This window comes from Canis lupus, chromosome 17 (assembly GCF_048164855.1).
Source record: "Canis lupus baileyi chromosome 17, mCanLup2.hap1, whole genome shotgun sequence".
Classification (NCBI taxonomy): Eukaryota; Metazoa; Chordata; class Mammalia; order Carnivora; family Canidae; genus Canis; species Canis lupus.
In genome coordinates this window covers 18,567,875-18,584,934 of record NC_132854.1, presented here as the reverse complement: position 1 = coordinate 18,584,934, position 17,060 = coordinate 18,567,875, and the positions used below count along the sequence as shown (strand labels likewise).

The 17,060-nt window shown below is 35.5% G+C and overlaps 1 protein-coding gene across 6 annotated transcripts in view; it reads left to right on the top strand.

Annotated features, from left to right (window-relative positions):
• GPC5 (glypican 5) overlaps positions 1-17,060 on the top strand; it is a 1,343,507-nt gene that overhangs the window by 315,241 nt on the left and 1,011,206 nt on the right. For all 6 annotated transcript variants that reach the window (XR_012009862.1, XM_072782622.1, XM_072782624.1 and 3 more), the window contains exon 5: positions 11,969-12,094. Coding sequence is in view for 5 of the 6 variants with exons in the window: in XM_072782622.1 (XP_072638723.1) it covers positions 11,969-12,094 (126 nt within the window). In the remaining variant the exon portion in view is untranslated. The remainder of the gene's footprint in view (positions 1-11,968; positions 12,095-17,060) is intronic.

Genomic DNA, 17,060 nt, shown 5'->3' with positions numbered 1-17,060 from the left:
ATAGTTTTACAACAGGGATTGTGAGATTTGTTCTAAACTCTTCGAAGTTATGTCGATGGTCCTGAATAATGCCTTGGTCCTGAAGTTAATTTGCAACATCTGTCATATTGGGGGCCTCAACTTTAAGATAATGTGAGTAGAAATAAGTCTCCTCAGATTTCTCACTACAAAAAGAATAAAAAAATATACATATTTTTCCTCAACCATAGGAAGAATGACCTTAAAATTCGACAGTTCTCAAACTGATTCTCCAAAAACCTATTTCCCGGTAGCGGCTTTGCCTAATGAGCTAGCTTTTCAGTGGTGTTTATCATTGTGACTCTAAGGTTATTCTATTTATATGGCTCAAAATATCTCCCGACTAAGAAAACCAAACTGTGAATGAAATTATCCCTGTCTGTTCTACCTGAGAATATGTTTTCTTTCCTTTTTCCTCCTTAAAAAAAGTGAAAAACTTCTTTTTGCATTTGGAAAGTCAGTAAACATATGCAGAGTTGAAAAAAAAACTTCAAATTCAGTTCTCATTTTTTTCTCCACTCAAGTTTTGAAGAGGTAAGGAAGATTTAAAGTCATGTCATACTGAAATTGATGATTTTTGTAGGAGTGTATAAAAACAATTCCAGAATTTTTAGCAGAATCTATGGGACCTAAATCAGGATGACAAGTGAGGCTCATTTCTTTTACTAAAGTAGCAGAATTCATTGTATGTAGAAGCATCATGGGTTCTCAGTCTACAACAGGAGTACTAAACACTTTCTTCCACTCGGTTTGCAGAGCAAAAAACATTCCCACCAGTTTAAATCTATCAGTGACATTGGCAGTGTCTAAATGATGAATATAGATAATATGGGAAAATAGGGAATAGGATCTTTATATTTTTATCCCATTGCATGTTTAAGGTAAATGACAGAGCTGTCAATTCCTCCACAATTGTCCTCAAAACAGGAGAAATGTGTTTCTAGGGTGGATTATATCATTTGATGGAGGCACTATTTTTACTTTGTTGGTTTTTTTGTTTTTCATCTTCAGTCCAAGACACAAATGTATATCAACCACTTCCAGGGCACACCATGATCTCTAGAATCATATGTGGAACTTTTTGCTTGGAAGGGCAACCGAATGAAAGTTCAAAGGTAGTTTCAGGATGATTCTTTTCATTTAGGTTTATAATATAGGCTTTCAAATTAAGGTTTCCTCTCAAAAATATGCTTTATTCTGTTTGATAACTTTGAAGATCAAGAGGTCTAAGTTGTTCCTTTTGCTGTGTTGATTTTACCCTCTGCAGCAAGAATCCTGTTAGACATGTGAACTTCGACTTTGGGGTCCCATGAATTGAGTAAATTCGAAGGATTTGTCATCTTCACTGTATTTGGTTTGTCTAATTTTCTGATGTAAGCTAAGCCTTATACAAACAAACAGATATATGAATGATCGTGATGGAAGTATTATTATCATTCCCATCACATGGACAATATTTTAGATATCCTACTTGAGCAAAGGTAATTATACATGACTCAGCTCTAGTCAGTAATATTCTCTGCCACCCGAAATAGCACTAGGGTTACATGTCACATTCAAGAACAATTTCTATCTAGAATGAAGATTACCAGAAGAATAGGAACAAAAATGAAGACAAAAGTAACTCATTTTCTCTGAGCCCTTTTAATTATAGATTTTGCTAACCTTAAAGCCCATATTTATCCCAGAGTTTAGGAACACAAGTATTTACACTGAGAGACACACAAAAACCAAAGATGCAAGCAAGAGCAATGTATTCCAGACATATATTGTCCATCAATCAGTTGGGTTAGTGGATAGCAGTGACCAGGAATAGGTGATTGAAATCACAAAATGAAGAACACACACACACACAAAGCAAGCATGAGGAAGAAGCCCATTTATTGGCAGACTATTAAAGGGAAGGGTTTTTTATTAGTTTTCTGCTCATGTTGAGAGAGGAAAATATTGTACAAAATATGTTCTTATATCCTCCAAGTCAGGGAGTTTATAGTTAAAATGTTAATAACCACAGAAAATATTTTACTACAAAAGAGAGTGACATTCAAGATTTGACCTAAAATGCTGAATCTCAAGATATAGGCACTCATTTATGATTCTTGATATTAAGGAAGTATACTAGAATCATTAGATTTGCAAATGTCTGATTTAATCTTCTTGTGGGTCTTAACCCAATCATGTCCTAGACATTTTTTTTCTGTTGAAAAATCAATAGCATGCTTCCTGAAACCAGTAGAACTGAACAAATAATTGCCTATTTTTCTCAAAATGAACAAAAATTATAAGGTAGGACAAATTATGTCTCATCTCTTTTGGGCTGGTTGCTCAATTTCCTTAATACTATCTGACTTATTTAAATATTGGACATGTGGCCTTGTGTTTATTTTTGTAAATGAGTTAAGATCTTTGTTTAAAGTCCTTTTTAATGGAGAACAGTCGGTGCTTTTTGAGGTACATTTTTACAACATGGAAAATGAGATGAGAGTTAGTTTTGAAAACCTAGTTTTGACATCAGGTTTAAATCACTCTTTTTAAAGGAGGATGCTTTCAGAAAGGGTGCTTTTTACTGGGACATTAAATGGCAATGTGTTGAGTTTGGAGCATTAGTGAAAAGTGAGGACTGGAGGTGTCTTGTATAGATGGCTCTGAACCTCATGCTCAGAACTAGAGCGCAGTGCATTAAACACAGAGACCATGTCAAAAAGAATCCTCTGCAGAGTTATCTGAGGATATTAGCATATCTCCAGGGCTCCTTTCCATATCTTCTTTCCATTCCTTCCCTTGGTGCTCCCAGCCCTCTGCCCATCTTAACCCCTTCCGCTTTGTTGAGAAAGCACAGTAAATCTTCTAAGGAAGGGAAATGATGTTGCATGAATAAGAAGACTCCCTACAAGGAGAAAAAAAAAATCCTTCTCTTTGAGAATGGTAGAGATCCTCAGTCAAAGCCTCCCTAACAAACAGTGGGTTCAGGTGGGGTTCAGGGAGTACACCCTGAGTTACTCTTTTAGGAAAAATAGGGTTTTTTTTTCTTTTTAAGCAAATAAGAATGCAATGTGCTTACAACACATTTACATTTGTGATAAACGGTGCCACATATTGCATTGCTTCTCAGTGTCATATTCACCCTTTCCACCCATCTCTCCATGTGTCGCAAAGTCTATGGAAAGGGGCCAGGAAACTAGATTTCAGTTCTCCCTCGAGCCAATCTGTATAAATTTAATTACTTTCAAGCATTTACAGCAAGAGCTGTTATTGCTGTAGAAGAGAAATATAAATATTTTTCTGTTTTGAAGATTATAAAAATATTTTGTCACAAAGAATGACTTGGTTGAGAATAAAATAAACTTATTAAATAGAGATTCAGAAATGCAAGAGAAAATAGCTCTTATCTGGAAATGTGTAATTATATATTTCCTCTGCTGAGCAGGAGACTGACATTTTAAATGTCTACTGTTTGACAACTGTGGTCAGACATCTCTACAGGCTTGAGCCCGCTCATTAGTGCCACATTAACCTTAACTTTGCCTCAGGCCATTAACTAGCAAACTGCGCATTTGACCTTTGTTCTACAGATATTTTCAAACAGTATGGGAGGCACTGCTTTTAATTTAGGTTCTATATTATTTGTGGACTGACTTTAGGGATAAAAAAAATCAATACACGTCATTAAATAAAGGAACGTGTAGTCTGAAACATTCCACAGAGAAGTTTCATTTGAAAATAAGATTCTTCTCCAGTACTTTTCCAGGTAATTAGTTTTGGTCAAAATTAGAAATCGTCTCTTTTATACTGTGTTCAATGGGAAACAAGGAGAGGAAGTGACAGTTTATAAATGTTTTAAAATTGAAACAAATTCTGCTAGATAAAGACATGAGATTGGGAGGTACGCTTGTGAATATAGCTCTGTGTTCAGCAACATTTAATGAAATGAAATGCAAAATCAAATGTAAAATCAGATCCATATGCTTAAGTAAAAACAGCTCCCTAGGAGATCAGCAAAGTTTGAAACATGTGGTTGCCACTCTTTAAGCCACACGTATAAGGAACCTATCAGACTTATTAATTAAAATGTAATTAGGTTAGTGGAATATTTGGAGTTGCTGTATTCAGATTATGGAACATAGCTATATTGAAATAAATAAGACAAAGATTCATTCATCTGAATGGGTTCATGATCTATTGACAAGTGCAAAAGCCAACTAAGTGTACATGTGTATAGCTGGGTTCCATTTTTGTTTTGTTTTAAAGATTTTTTTGTTTATTTATTCATGAAAGACATAGAGAGAGAGGCAGGGACACAGGCAGAGGGAGAAGCAGGCTCCTCGTGGGGAGCCCAATGCAGAACTCGATCCCAGGACCTCAGGATCATGACCTGGGCCGAAGGCAGATGCTGAACCACTGAGCCACCCAAGTGCCCCTTGGTTCCAGTTTTATAAAACCAAACCGTCACTATGTCTCTCTTTATCTCTGTCTACCTGTCTATCTGTTTTTGGTTACATGTTAGAAGTTAGAATGCACACAGAGAAAGGAAGAAAGCATACTAGGTTGCTAACATTGGTTACCTCAGGAGGGAGGGATGGACACATTCTGGAGGCACAGATACTAACTTGTGCTTCATGTGCCTTTTATTCATTGTACTAGTAATGAAAAGATACGTTACTTTCATCATTAAAAATGACTAAAGTCAATTATGATGGTCCAGCCAATCAGAAGAGTTGTTCAGTTTTATAGTAGTAACTAGGCATTCCTAGGTCAACCAAACTATAAATGACACTTCAGGGTGAGTTGCCTTTCCTTTCATACTTTTTTTTTTTATCACGTGATACATCAGGAGACCTTTCTGGCGCTGCTGGCCTCAAGGGCATGGGAAGCAATGAAGCAATAACTATGCTGGTCCATGTTTCTCCCTTGCCTTTAGTATGCTCAGGGCAAACAAGGCTGCAAGCTATGAATGATCAATTGTGCTACAGGCTTTTTTCTCCTTACTGTGCTAGCACAGTGGACAAAGCTGCTCATTAGCCAGGGAGCAGAATTTGCCCTGTTCCCTGTGTCCTGCACCAGACCTTTCAGACTTGTAGAAATATACAGATGAATCCTGTTTAAACATATTGTCATCTAAGTGCAGATTTTGGCAGAAAGAAGTGATATATATCCATGTTTTCTGGTCTAACAATCTGCCAGTCGTGTTCTTGTTAACACGATTTTTTAAACAGATGGAAATATTCTTCTATATAAAGATTCATTCAACTTTGATTTATCAAATATTCAATATCAGCCTGACATGGTGGAGTGATGGCGTGTTTATTCATTAATTATTTAGTTAATTAATTAGTGAGACAAAGATGTCAAGGCCCTACAAATAAATTCCTGAGTAAATAACATCCTTGCTTTTCACATGTTTTTACCTTCTCTGATTTTTGCTTTTCCTTAGTTTCAAAATAAGAGAATTGGACTAACTCATAGGTCCTCAACCCTGGCCACCCATTTGGATCTTATAGAAAGCTTTCAGAAGTACTCAGATCCCACTCCAGACCAATACATCTGAGTGAGGGAGAAATCTAAATATACATATGTTTAAACATTTCCTTGGTGATGACAGTATGCGCTTATAACAGAGAGTCACTGGAGCAGACGATCTCAGTCTTGTTTCTGTTTTTGTTACACAGTCTATCCGTGAGGTATTAATTATGATAGCTATCTTGCAGAGCAGTGTGATTAAATATTATTGTGTCCCTACATATTAATTTCAGTAGTGCGTATATATGGACTCCGACTGAGCCTGTGTAGTCTGGCACAGCTTGTGGTCCTGCTCTTTCGAGTTTTTCATTTTCTAGTGCAGCCACCAGGAAGCTATTTCTCCTCAATCTAGGAAAGGGTCCTCTAATTAAAAGTTTCCCAAGTCAACTGTATCCTGTAAGGGCTTTCAATTATTGTTATCATTTGAAAAACACATTTCTTTTAGAAACTTCTAATTCTGGAAGCTGTTAAAAACTAAGACCACAGCTGGGACCAATTCAGTGAGAATTTGAGGGCCTATCGGTACCAAACTGTGATCCAAACCCTGGGGATAGAAAGAAGACATGACTATTGCCTTTATTGAATGGATCCGCTAGCCACCTGAATTGTTAGGGTTTGAAAATAGGGGAAGTATTGGGCTGAAAAGCCAATTCTTGTTATAACATGGGACATTCAGTGAAAGAAAGATGGGAGGGCAAATCTAGACTGGGATGTCATTTGTTAAACTGTTGCAGGCCCAAATGAGAAATTATTAATTTGTGTATGGCCTTGACATATATATAAGCTTTGAATAGATATTCCGACACAGAATGTTTTTCTGTTTTTTAAAAAATACTTTAAATATTTTAAAAATATTTTCTGTTACTCTTAAGACCTTTAAGTAAGATGTCTGAAGTCTAAGGCGAACAACTGACTTAGGTAACATAGCCCCTCAAGGATAATTAGCTGGAACTTTCAGCATCTCCCTACATGTATTATGTTCCTAGTTTTAACTGGAAAGACTCTCATAACTGTAGAAAAATAATTGCATGGATATAGTCACCCTTCTGCAAGTGAAATTTTGAATCATCCAAAGAATATAATATTTTATTCATTGAGACATTTCATGTAAAACTTGAAAAAGAGGCATGATGGTGTGTAGTAGGCCAAACACTGACCTGGGAACTGAACTATGGATTCTTATAATAGGACCAACATTAATTCACTCTGTGGCAGTAGATAAATCTTTTTTACCTCATTATAGCTACTGGTGCTTTATCCCCTTCATTTCCCAACTCAATTTTTTCTGTATCCAATGTAAATCCCTTGGCCTTCCAATGCAGTTACTTCTTGCAACATTACTCTTAATTCCTGTGACCTAAAATCTTCCAAACACAGAATATAAAGTTCTGAGGTAGGCTCTCCCCTCAAGTTTTTGTCTTCACAAACCAATATTTTATCTTAACTTCCACAGACTTTCTTCAGTCATTTTACTCCTAGAGAATTTGTACTAAAGGTGATCACTCTATTTTCAGTACTTCTTACTCTCTCTTCAGATTTTGTGATTTATCCTTTTTTTAATCTTCTTTTTCTATATTTTTATCAATTAAGAAAAACTAAATTATGATATGGTAGCAAACAACCCCAACCTATCATTGGTTCAGGACAAAAAATAAATAAATAAAAAAATAAATAAAAAAAATAAAAAAAGCATTTTTCTCCACAGCCTATTCACATTGTAGACCAGCAGAGGGCGCTGCTCAAGATACCCTGGCTTTAAGCCTCAGAGTGACAAAGCTGCCTCCCTGTGACATATTTCCAGTCATCAGGGAAGAGGGAAACAGAAGCTGGCAAACCACACTGGTTCTTAAAGCTTAAGCTTGGAGGGAACATACATCACTCCTGCATACATTTACTAGAATCCAGAGCAAGTCGCATACTCAAGCTAGCTTCAGAGTGGCTTTGTGCTTGGAATGCCGAGAATTGGGATATTTAAGGACAAACTATTGAACCATAAACCCTTGTTATCTCCTTCCCTTTCATACACAAATATTTTCAAATCTCTTGCATGTTCATACACACACACCTCCTCCCTTAATGTTCGTCTTTGGGACTCTACTTTATTTCTCACTTGCTTTACTACTCATCATACTGCAAATCTGAAGTCCATTACCCTATTTCAGATGCTTTCGTCATTGTATTAGTTTTCTATGGCCACCATAACAAAATACCACAGACCAGATGGCTTAAACAAAAGACATCAATTTTCTCACAGTTCTGGAAGCTAGAAATCCAACATCAAGATGTCAGCAGGTTTGGTTTCTCCTGAGGTTGTTACTCTCTTTGGCTTGCAGATGGCCACCTTCCCCTTGTGCCCTCAGATAGCCTCTCCTCTGTGTGCATGCACTCCTACCATCTCTTCTTATTGTTAGGACACCAGTCCTTTTGAACTAGGATCTATCCAGATGACCTCATTTGAGCCTGTTTACTTTTTAAAAGCCTTGTCTCAACACACAGATTTTTGAGGGACTACATATGAAAGACATTTTCATTATTTTAAGTAACCTCTCATAGTGGCATTTTATACTCTGGGTAACCTCTCTAGGTTCAAATTCCCTTATTCTTTAATGTTCACAGCTCTTTTTTTTTTTTTTTATGTTCACAGCTCTTATCATTGATGATTTTCTTCCTTTCTTCATTTCTATCTACTTCTGAGTTCCTTTGACTTTCTCTTACTACTTGTTATTTGCCTGAGAGATTTCATCCACTTTCATGACTTCAGTCACCACCTCTGGAGATAATGACTCCCACATTACACATCCAGTCTCCCAATTCCAAGGTTACATATCCAACAGCAAACATCCATGGTATTCATGGTTCTTGAACCAGTAGTTTCAGCATCATCTGAGTGCTTCTTTGAAAAGTAGAATCTTGGGCTCCACCCCAGAACTATCCAATTGAATCTGCATTTTGCAAGACCCGCAGATGATGTTATATATAGTAAGTCTGAAAGTAACATTCTACTTGATTTCTCTTTTCTGTATGTTCTAAAGAAATCCCAAACCAAACATGTTGAGAGTAGGCTTAATATTAATTAGTTTTAACTCATTCATTAATTTAATTACTGATTATCTAGCTTTCTATATGCCTTCACAACTGTTTTAAGATCTGTATTAGTGAGCAAAACAAACAAAAAAGTAACCAGAAAGTCCCTGCCTGCCTGAATCTTTTATACTAGAGTGGGAGACAGATAAGAAACAATAAAACATAGTAAGTAAGTACATGATATGCTAGAATAGAAAGTGATATGCACCATGGAAAGATGAAAATATGAGCAAGGGAAGAGCAATCCTAAGTATAGTGTGGAACATTGAAAGAATTATATTTCCCTTCCTTTATTTCTTCTCCTGGTGAATAGCACTGAGATGACCAATAAGGCTGATTACAAACTGGCCGCCTCTTTCTATTTTTTAACTATAATTCCCATAAGCTCACTCCCCACTAGCTAAACTGCTTATGAGACTATGAACACACAATATTCTCTTTCCTCTTTACATTTGCTTATTGTTTTTTGTTGTTGTTTTTGCTTGTGCCTTTTTTTTTGCATGAAACACTGAAGTAGTATCTTGTTTGTACATATTTCCTGATTCCTTCTCTGTCCTCAAATGTGGCTCCATTAAAACTGTGCTATTATTGTAGATTTTCACCAGCAAGTGCATTGTTAGAAGGTAGAGACTGCCTTGTTTAGCTATAGTGCCAACACAGAGCTTGGTACTCAATAGTGTTTAGTAGTTTGTGACAAGTAACTGATAGCTGCTGGCTTATAGAATGAGTGGAAATCTTCTAGGACACGATTCTTTCTGAGAAAACTCATGCAAAGGCAGGAAGGTGTGTTTGGGGAACAGCAAGTCTTTCATTCTTGTGGAAGCCTAAACTATGGTTTGGGTTGCTGCTGAAATGGAGGTGAGAGTGTGCCTTATATGCCTCTCCAAGAAGTTTGGTTTTGATGCTGTCGAGATTAGAGAGCCATTGATGGCTATAAGCAAGTGAGTAACATAGTCTAGGGGATATCAGATTTGAATTTTAAGAGGTGGATTTCTTGGAGGATGAGAGGTATGTCACTCTAGTGCACTCATTCCAGAGAGATGATAAGGGCTTTAACTAAGGCAATGAGAGTAGCACTGGGAAAGAGGACTAGGAAGGAAAGATGTAAAGCTTTCTCAGTATGATCTATTTATTGTGAAGACACCATTCATCAAGATTGGAGGAGGAGGTTTGAGGTCCATAAGAAATATCAATTCAGTTATATAGTATCAATTTGGAGATTTCAACATTCTAGTCATTTGTGCCAGGCCTCTTCATTCTAGAAGATTCTTTGATTCCGAACAGATGATCATTTATAGTGAACGGAATTCAGGATGAGTCACACACACACTTTTCTATTTATTTTTTAATTTTTTAAATTTTTTAAAGGTTTTATTTATTTATTCATGAGAGACACAGAGAGAGAGAGAGAGAGACAGAGGCAGAGACACAGGCAGAGGGAGAAGCAGGCTCCATGCAGGGAGCCTGATGTGGGACTCAATCCTGGGACTCCAGGATCATGCTGTGGGCTGAAGGCAGGTGCTAAACTGCTGAGCCACCTAGGGATCCCCCACCTTTCCATTTATTAAACCCCACTCCTCTAGGAAAGAATCAGTTGGCTTCATCCATTATAGTTTAGTAGCTGCAACATGAGAATTGGTATTTGTTCATGCATTCCAGTTAGTAGGAATATGGCCCTCATGGGGTGGGGGGCACTTATTTTCTAGTAGAGGAAACCAACTTAAAGTATAAATAAGTATAGGGGTGCCTGGGTGGCTCAGTCTGTTAAGTGTGTGACTCTTGATTTCAGCTCAGGTCATGCTCTCAGAGTCCTGAGATCAAGCCCTGCATCAAGCTCTGAACTGGTGTGGAGCCTGCTTAAAATTCTTTCTCTCCTTTTCTCTCTCCCCGTTCCCACTTCTCAAAAAAAAAAAAAAAAAATTATAAATGAGTGGTTACTCTGCTAGTGAGAAAATATAGTATACTTTTTTGGGGATTGAATATAAGTTAGAAGTTAAGTCTGATTTTTGCTTCCTGCAGTCATGTTATCATCCCATGTCTGATCAAGCTTTGCTAAATATTTGGTTAAATCCTCAGCAAACACTTGCTATGGGAACTTCTGATCTATGATTTCAGATTTTACATATTTGAAAATGACATTTATCCTTCCTATAGTCTGTTACTTACAACTCCAACCATTTCCACAAATAGTTCTTTGAAAACCACTAAGAGAGAGAATTTTAAAATTAATACAGTTCAGCATCAGTACTGTCAAAATCACTTAATTTTTTTAATAAATTGGTCATTTCAGCTATAATTTAGAGCTCCTCCTCTTTGACCTCATTTTTACTTTTTTATTTTTATTTTTTTACCTCATTTTTAAAGAAATTATTTTTAAAATATCAGTGGAGGATGCAATTTCATAATCGCTGCATTTTAACTACTCAACCTGTGGACTTCTGTTCTGCTTTCCTTCTCTTGTCCCTGTCTTCTAGTCCAGAAGACATCTCCTCTGTATTAAGCTAGTGGCTTTTTCATTTCATTGTCCAAAATATTAGCTTATGTAAAAAAGTTCAGAACTATAGATTCTTAGGGCTCAGTTCTTTGAAATGCTAAAGTTCTTGGGACCTCAAAGGTTTGATTTTAAAACTTGAAAGTTTTGGCTTTTTAAATTAAAAAGAAAAGTACATTTTGTTGACTTTTCCCTTCCCATAATTGATGGGGGAAAGAGATGTAGCATGAGAAGGAAAAAAAACAGTTAATATATTAAATACTATTCCTTCCAACAACTTATATTTTCATGCTTTTAAAATATGTTAAATATCTGGGTTTTCTCATAGTTAGTGAAGACATATGTTTTATGTTGTTATATACCAAAGAGAAGACTGAAATAGGAAAACCAACCAAATTTAATAAATTTTTAATTAGTAAGCAATTGATTAGCTTGTTAAAAGCCTCTGGCATTTATTTATAGGAAAGTAAGTAGTTAGTATCACTGTGATTTAGATGGCACAACTAGTAAAGGCTTTTAGGGATACTACAAAAAGTGTGTGTGTTTGTGTGTGTGTGTGTGTGTGTGTGTGTGTGTGTACCCATCACAACTTCTTGGATTTGAGTAATATAAAATTCATACCCTGCGAAAACTTGGATTCAAAAGAGTAAATTTGAACACTAGCATTCTTAAAAAAAAAAAAAAAACTATAGTGTTTATCTTGATTGTTTGAAGAGTATTGAAAATCTATAAAAAATAAGCGGTGAAAATAAAAAAAAAAGTTCCATTCTAAAATTTTCACATAACAAATTATACCATTTATATTGGCATTTATTATGGATTTTTGGTTTTAATTGTTTTCTTTGTTTTCTTATTCAGAGAATTTATCAACAGCCTTCGACTGTACAGGACATTCTATGGAGGCCTGGCTGATGAGCTTTGTGTAAATGAATTAGCCGCTGCTGATGGGCTGCCGTGCTGGAATGGGGAAGATATAGTAAAAAGGTATTTTATGTGTAGTAGTATGTGAAAATACAATGGCTCCTTCATCCTTGCTTTCTTTTCCCAGATCTTGAATGAACCACTTCAGTTTTAACTTTGCCACACAGGTTAGAGTGTACATCAATTTTGTCTCTTTAGTTAGAAATAGATTTGATCCTTTTTGACATTTTAAAAATGTGATAGCATTCTGTGGTATTTGAACATTCTTCCGTTCTACCTACCTCAGACCTACCAACAATCCCACTTTTTCAATAATGTTATTTAACTTCTGTTCAATCCATCTTGTATCTAGTAGCTCATTTTTTTTGTTTAACTTTATGAGTTTTATTTATTTTTTTTAAGATTTTATTTTTTAATTTTTATTTATTTATGATAGTGAGAGAGAGAGAGAGAGAGAGAGAGAGAGGCGCAGAGACACAGGCAGAGGGAGAAGCAGGCTCCATGCACCGGGAGCCCGACGTGGGATTCGATCCCGGGTCTCCAGGATCGCACCCTGGGCCAAAGGCAGGCGCCAAACCGCTGCGCCACGCAGGGATCCCAACTTTATGAGTTTTAGAAAGTGAAGAAATTCATTGAAATATGAATACCTGTGTAAAGATTCACTGATAGATGAATATGGGTCTCAGCGGTGTTAATATGTCCATCCTACAAGTGTCTCTTTGTGTGTGTGTATCTATGTAAGGTGGGGGTATGTCCATTTGTGTCTGTTTGAAGCATTATTCATTTTTTTAAAGATTTATTTATTCATAAGAGAGAGAGAGAGAGAGAGAGGCAGGCAGAGACACAGGCAGAGAGAGAAGCAGGCTCCCTGCAGGGAGCCCAACGTGGGACTCGATCCCGGGTCTCCAGAATCACACCCTGGGCTGAAGGCGGCATTAAACCACTTAGCCACTGGGGCTGCCCCATTTTTATGTTGTCAATTGTTCTCAAGCTCAGGAGTGAATTTTTTTACCTTTTATTCCTCATTGTCTAGAATTTCTTTGACATTTTCTTTTCCTTTGCTTCCTATAACTGATTGTACTCTGAAGTAATCTCCTGAGCTTGAGAAAGGCCTAAATTCTCCATAATGTATAACACTGGTCAATAATAACTGGATGGAAATTGGTCTTTTGATTTTCCAATGCTGGTGATTGTATAGAATATAGGCTTGGGTTGCATTTGGATTTGAATGTTTTAGTATATTTTATTTTGAAAAATCTACAAAAAGAAAGATAGGGTGTTAAGTTTTCTGATTTACAAAAATGCCTACTCCGCATGAAGATAGGTAGTTTAGTTATCACAATAGTGATACATTTATTTAAAATATCATTAACCAAAAAAAATCATTAGCAAATTAAGCTTACCATAACATATACTCCAATTAAATACATTTAAAATAATAAAAACTGTTTACATATTTCTGTGTGACCGTATTTATTATAGTTAAAGCTTATATTCCTGATACATTAAATGGTTATCTTGTAGTTTGTATCTGAATATGTCATAGAAATTCTTAGATTTTATAGAAAAAAATTACTAAAGACAGGAACATAATTAAATAAAATGTTTGGCTGACATGGCTAGTGTTCTTTTTTCACTATGTTCTTTGGATGTTAGAATGTATTTTCTAAATTTATTTTTCTTGCTTTTATTCAGAGCACTGATAGTATGCCTAAAACTTTGAGGTCTTATAGCTTTCATTTCAGTAAAAATTCTACCATTTAGATCTAATAACTAAATTATACTTTGGCTTTTGCTTTCTCTTTTCATCTTGTTCAAGCTGGAATTGAACTTTTTTGTGTATTAATGATTTTTCTACAAGGGCTAATGAGAATCCCACGGTGATTGATGAAATATTTAGTATATTATAAGGACATGTAATATATTGCATTGTATCATATCATCTCATTCTAGAGCTGCAAGAACCTTAGTGTCAACTTGTCCTACTTCTTTTGACTGTTTGGTCTGGAGTTTATATAATACGAAATGCTGTTGGGGAAATCAGTGATTTGGGAAAAGTTTTTAGAGGGATAGTATTTTCAACTCAATGAATATATTTTCTTCTATATCATATATTTCTTAAGACCTCATTCATGGTTTAGGAATTTAAAAAACTCATCTTTAGCAAGAATTCTATATACAAAGCATCCGCAGTTCTAATAAAGAAAATAAGTGAATTTCGTTATTCTCATTTGCTTCCAGAGTATTCTCCCCTCCTGTCTGTCAGCCACTTCCAAGGGCACTGTTTGACTCCACTCTCCTGAGAACAGCTTACACTTTGCCTTAGTCTTCTCTGAAACACCCCTTGTACCTCATCACCTTAACTGCCATTTTCCTATCATTGAGAGTATTTCTTCTGGTCCATCCCAATTTCATGGGTTCACAACCCACTTGCCCTTCTCTTGGCTCCCCTAGTAGCAGACAACCTCACCGCTGGCTCTCTAGCACCATCTCCAGGCTACTTCTAGTATGAACATTTCAGCCCTGATTATTTTCTCCTTCAGCCAAGGTTTTATAAGCATTATCTCATTTAATTCTTCCAAAACATGACTCCCTAATTGCTCCAAAACAAGCTGATTGGTTGGTATCTCTTTTCTATTTGACCTTGAGAAAACCCTCATGGATACTTGGCTTTTAAAAATATATATATTAAATTGTATTTTTATTTGTGGCTCAGACAATTCTTGATATAAATATATAGCAGGATTTTTTTTTCCCTTCAATGCAAAGTCAGTGCTAAAATCTAAATATCCATCATATCTGGTTAATTATGGTGTCTTCACTATGGAATATTAGGTGTTAGTCAAAAACAATACATATTTTTATCTACTACTGTGGAGTAATTTCAAATAATTATTAAATTAAAAATAGTTAAAACTAGGATATTACGTATTTTACCAGCAGATCTGAATAAATAAAAAATAGCAATATTGGTTCTGCATAGAATATTTTTGAATAGTTATATGAAAAGTACTACTACACTTAAGTATTGAGGGGCTTTTTAAAAATTTGCATTGTATTTATGTTTCATGACAACAGATGTTGCAGTGATGTTAGAATTACAGGCTGTTATTCTTCTTTTTATAATTCTTTTTTTTAAGTGAAAGCCCTATTTTTATATTCAATTTCTAACTAATTTGGATTTCTGTAGTAATTGTACTAGGTATAGTTTTGTCAAAGCATTAATGGATATGGTTAAATACGGAACTAGTGAATTTATCTAAGAAGACTTCAATATTAAGGCAAGTCCCAATAAATGCTGCAATGTTGAATTATTAGCTACTCTCTCCTTAAGAAAATAGGAAGTATAGCAATGATCACTATGTGAAAGCACTAAAATCCTCAAATAAAATACTCATTTCAGAGACCTGCACATTATTTGAGATAAATAATGCCCTTGAATTTTGAAGAAATGAATATCAAGTGAGTGTATGCCACATTTGGGGATAATAGTGTTTTTCCCCTTTCTTACGATAGGTTATAATACTCATTGGATTCATTCTAGAGAAATTATGCCAAACATATCAATAGGATAAATTGGTAGCTGAGACTAAGTCTATCATTCATTATAAGAGCAAAGTGATTATTTTGGCAAGACTTCTTCTCCTGAAGGCATTTTTTAGGAGATGATTGATAAGATTATTTATGTGCACAGACATGCTGTCTGGAAGAATAGGAGAGCCATACTGATTGTTTCAATATTATGACAGTCCTATAAAATTGGGTGAAATCACCTTTGTGCTCATCCAAAGAGGTGGAATTCTTTTGTGATTGTAGATAAAAAAAAATCTCATATATCTGTGGTACGTAAGGAGTATTTAATTTGTGAAACAAAAATCTATTTTAATTCAAGTGATTTTAAAGACTGCATGCCTGTCATATACTCTACTGCTATGTTGAGTTCAGCAGTTCAAAGAATTTCTGGTTCAAGATGAAAATGTATGACTGAATTCCATGCAGCCTCTATCTCTTGAAGTCCCTCTTACCTACCCCTCCTGTCTCTTCATCATGAAACAAAATTGTTCTCTGAAAGGCATGTCAGTCTTTCTGTTCTCAGAGCTCTGTTCTCAGTTCTCTGTGATTACAAATTGATTATTTGATGATTTGTGCTGGGCTTTCTGAGTATTGAAGTGCAGGTGACAGCTCCTTAATTACCAGAGCTTCCTTTTCCCTTCTGACTAATAGACAGATAATTCAATTACTCTCCCCCAGTCTCCAGGAATTTATGACCTGCACAACAACTCTCAAACTAGCTAGTAGCCGTGAGATATACTAGTATAATTAATAATCCACATGATTTCTACTTCATCTTGAGTTAGTTATTGTTCCTTAATGCTGCTTTCATAATTCAGTGTTTTCCTTTCAAACTCTTATGATAAGGTGCCCCTTCTCAACATAATATAATTGACTTTTAAAAAATCAGATAAAAATATAAGACTTTAGAGGACTCTGAAACTTCATGCTTATCTATTATCAGATTTCCAGACAATGATAGTTTTCCTGGAAATTATAGATAGATGATAGATAGATAGATAGATAGATAGATAGATAGATAGCTGAATGTATCTGTCAATTTATTTTGTGATACAAAGCTACAAAGCTACAAGCTGATCCCTGTATGCTCCTCCTTGGTTCATACCTCTCTTTAAAAACCTTACATTTTTTTAAAAAATTTTCATTGAAGTGTCAATATAGTATTTTGTAACTTCAGTTTTTTTTTTTCCTTTACATTATCTATCTGAAATGCTACTTCATCTTCAGTCTCTCTTCTTCTTCCTGACCTTGCTGCTTTCAACTATATTTTATTTATTTTTTTAAACACCTGGCCTGGTTTGCAAATGTTAGGGACTACAAAGCAGTCAGATCTCAGGATTGTTCTGATTTTCATTAATGCAACAACTAGTTGCTTTTCCTGCATTGCAAAGGCAGTATGTTCTTCGTGAATTAAACAACAGTCCGTTTTATATTTCTTTTTTTTCCATTGCAATTT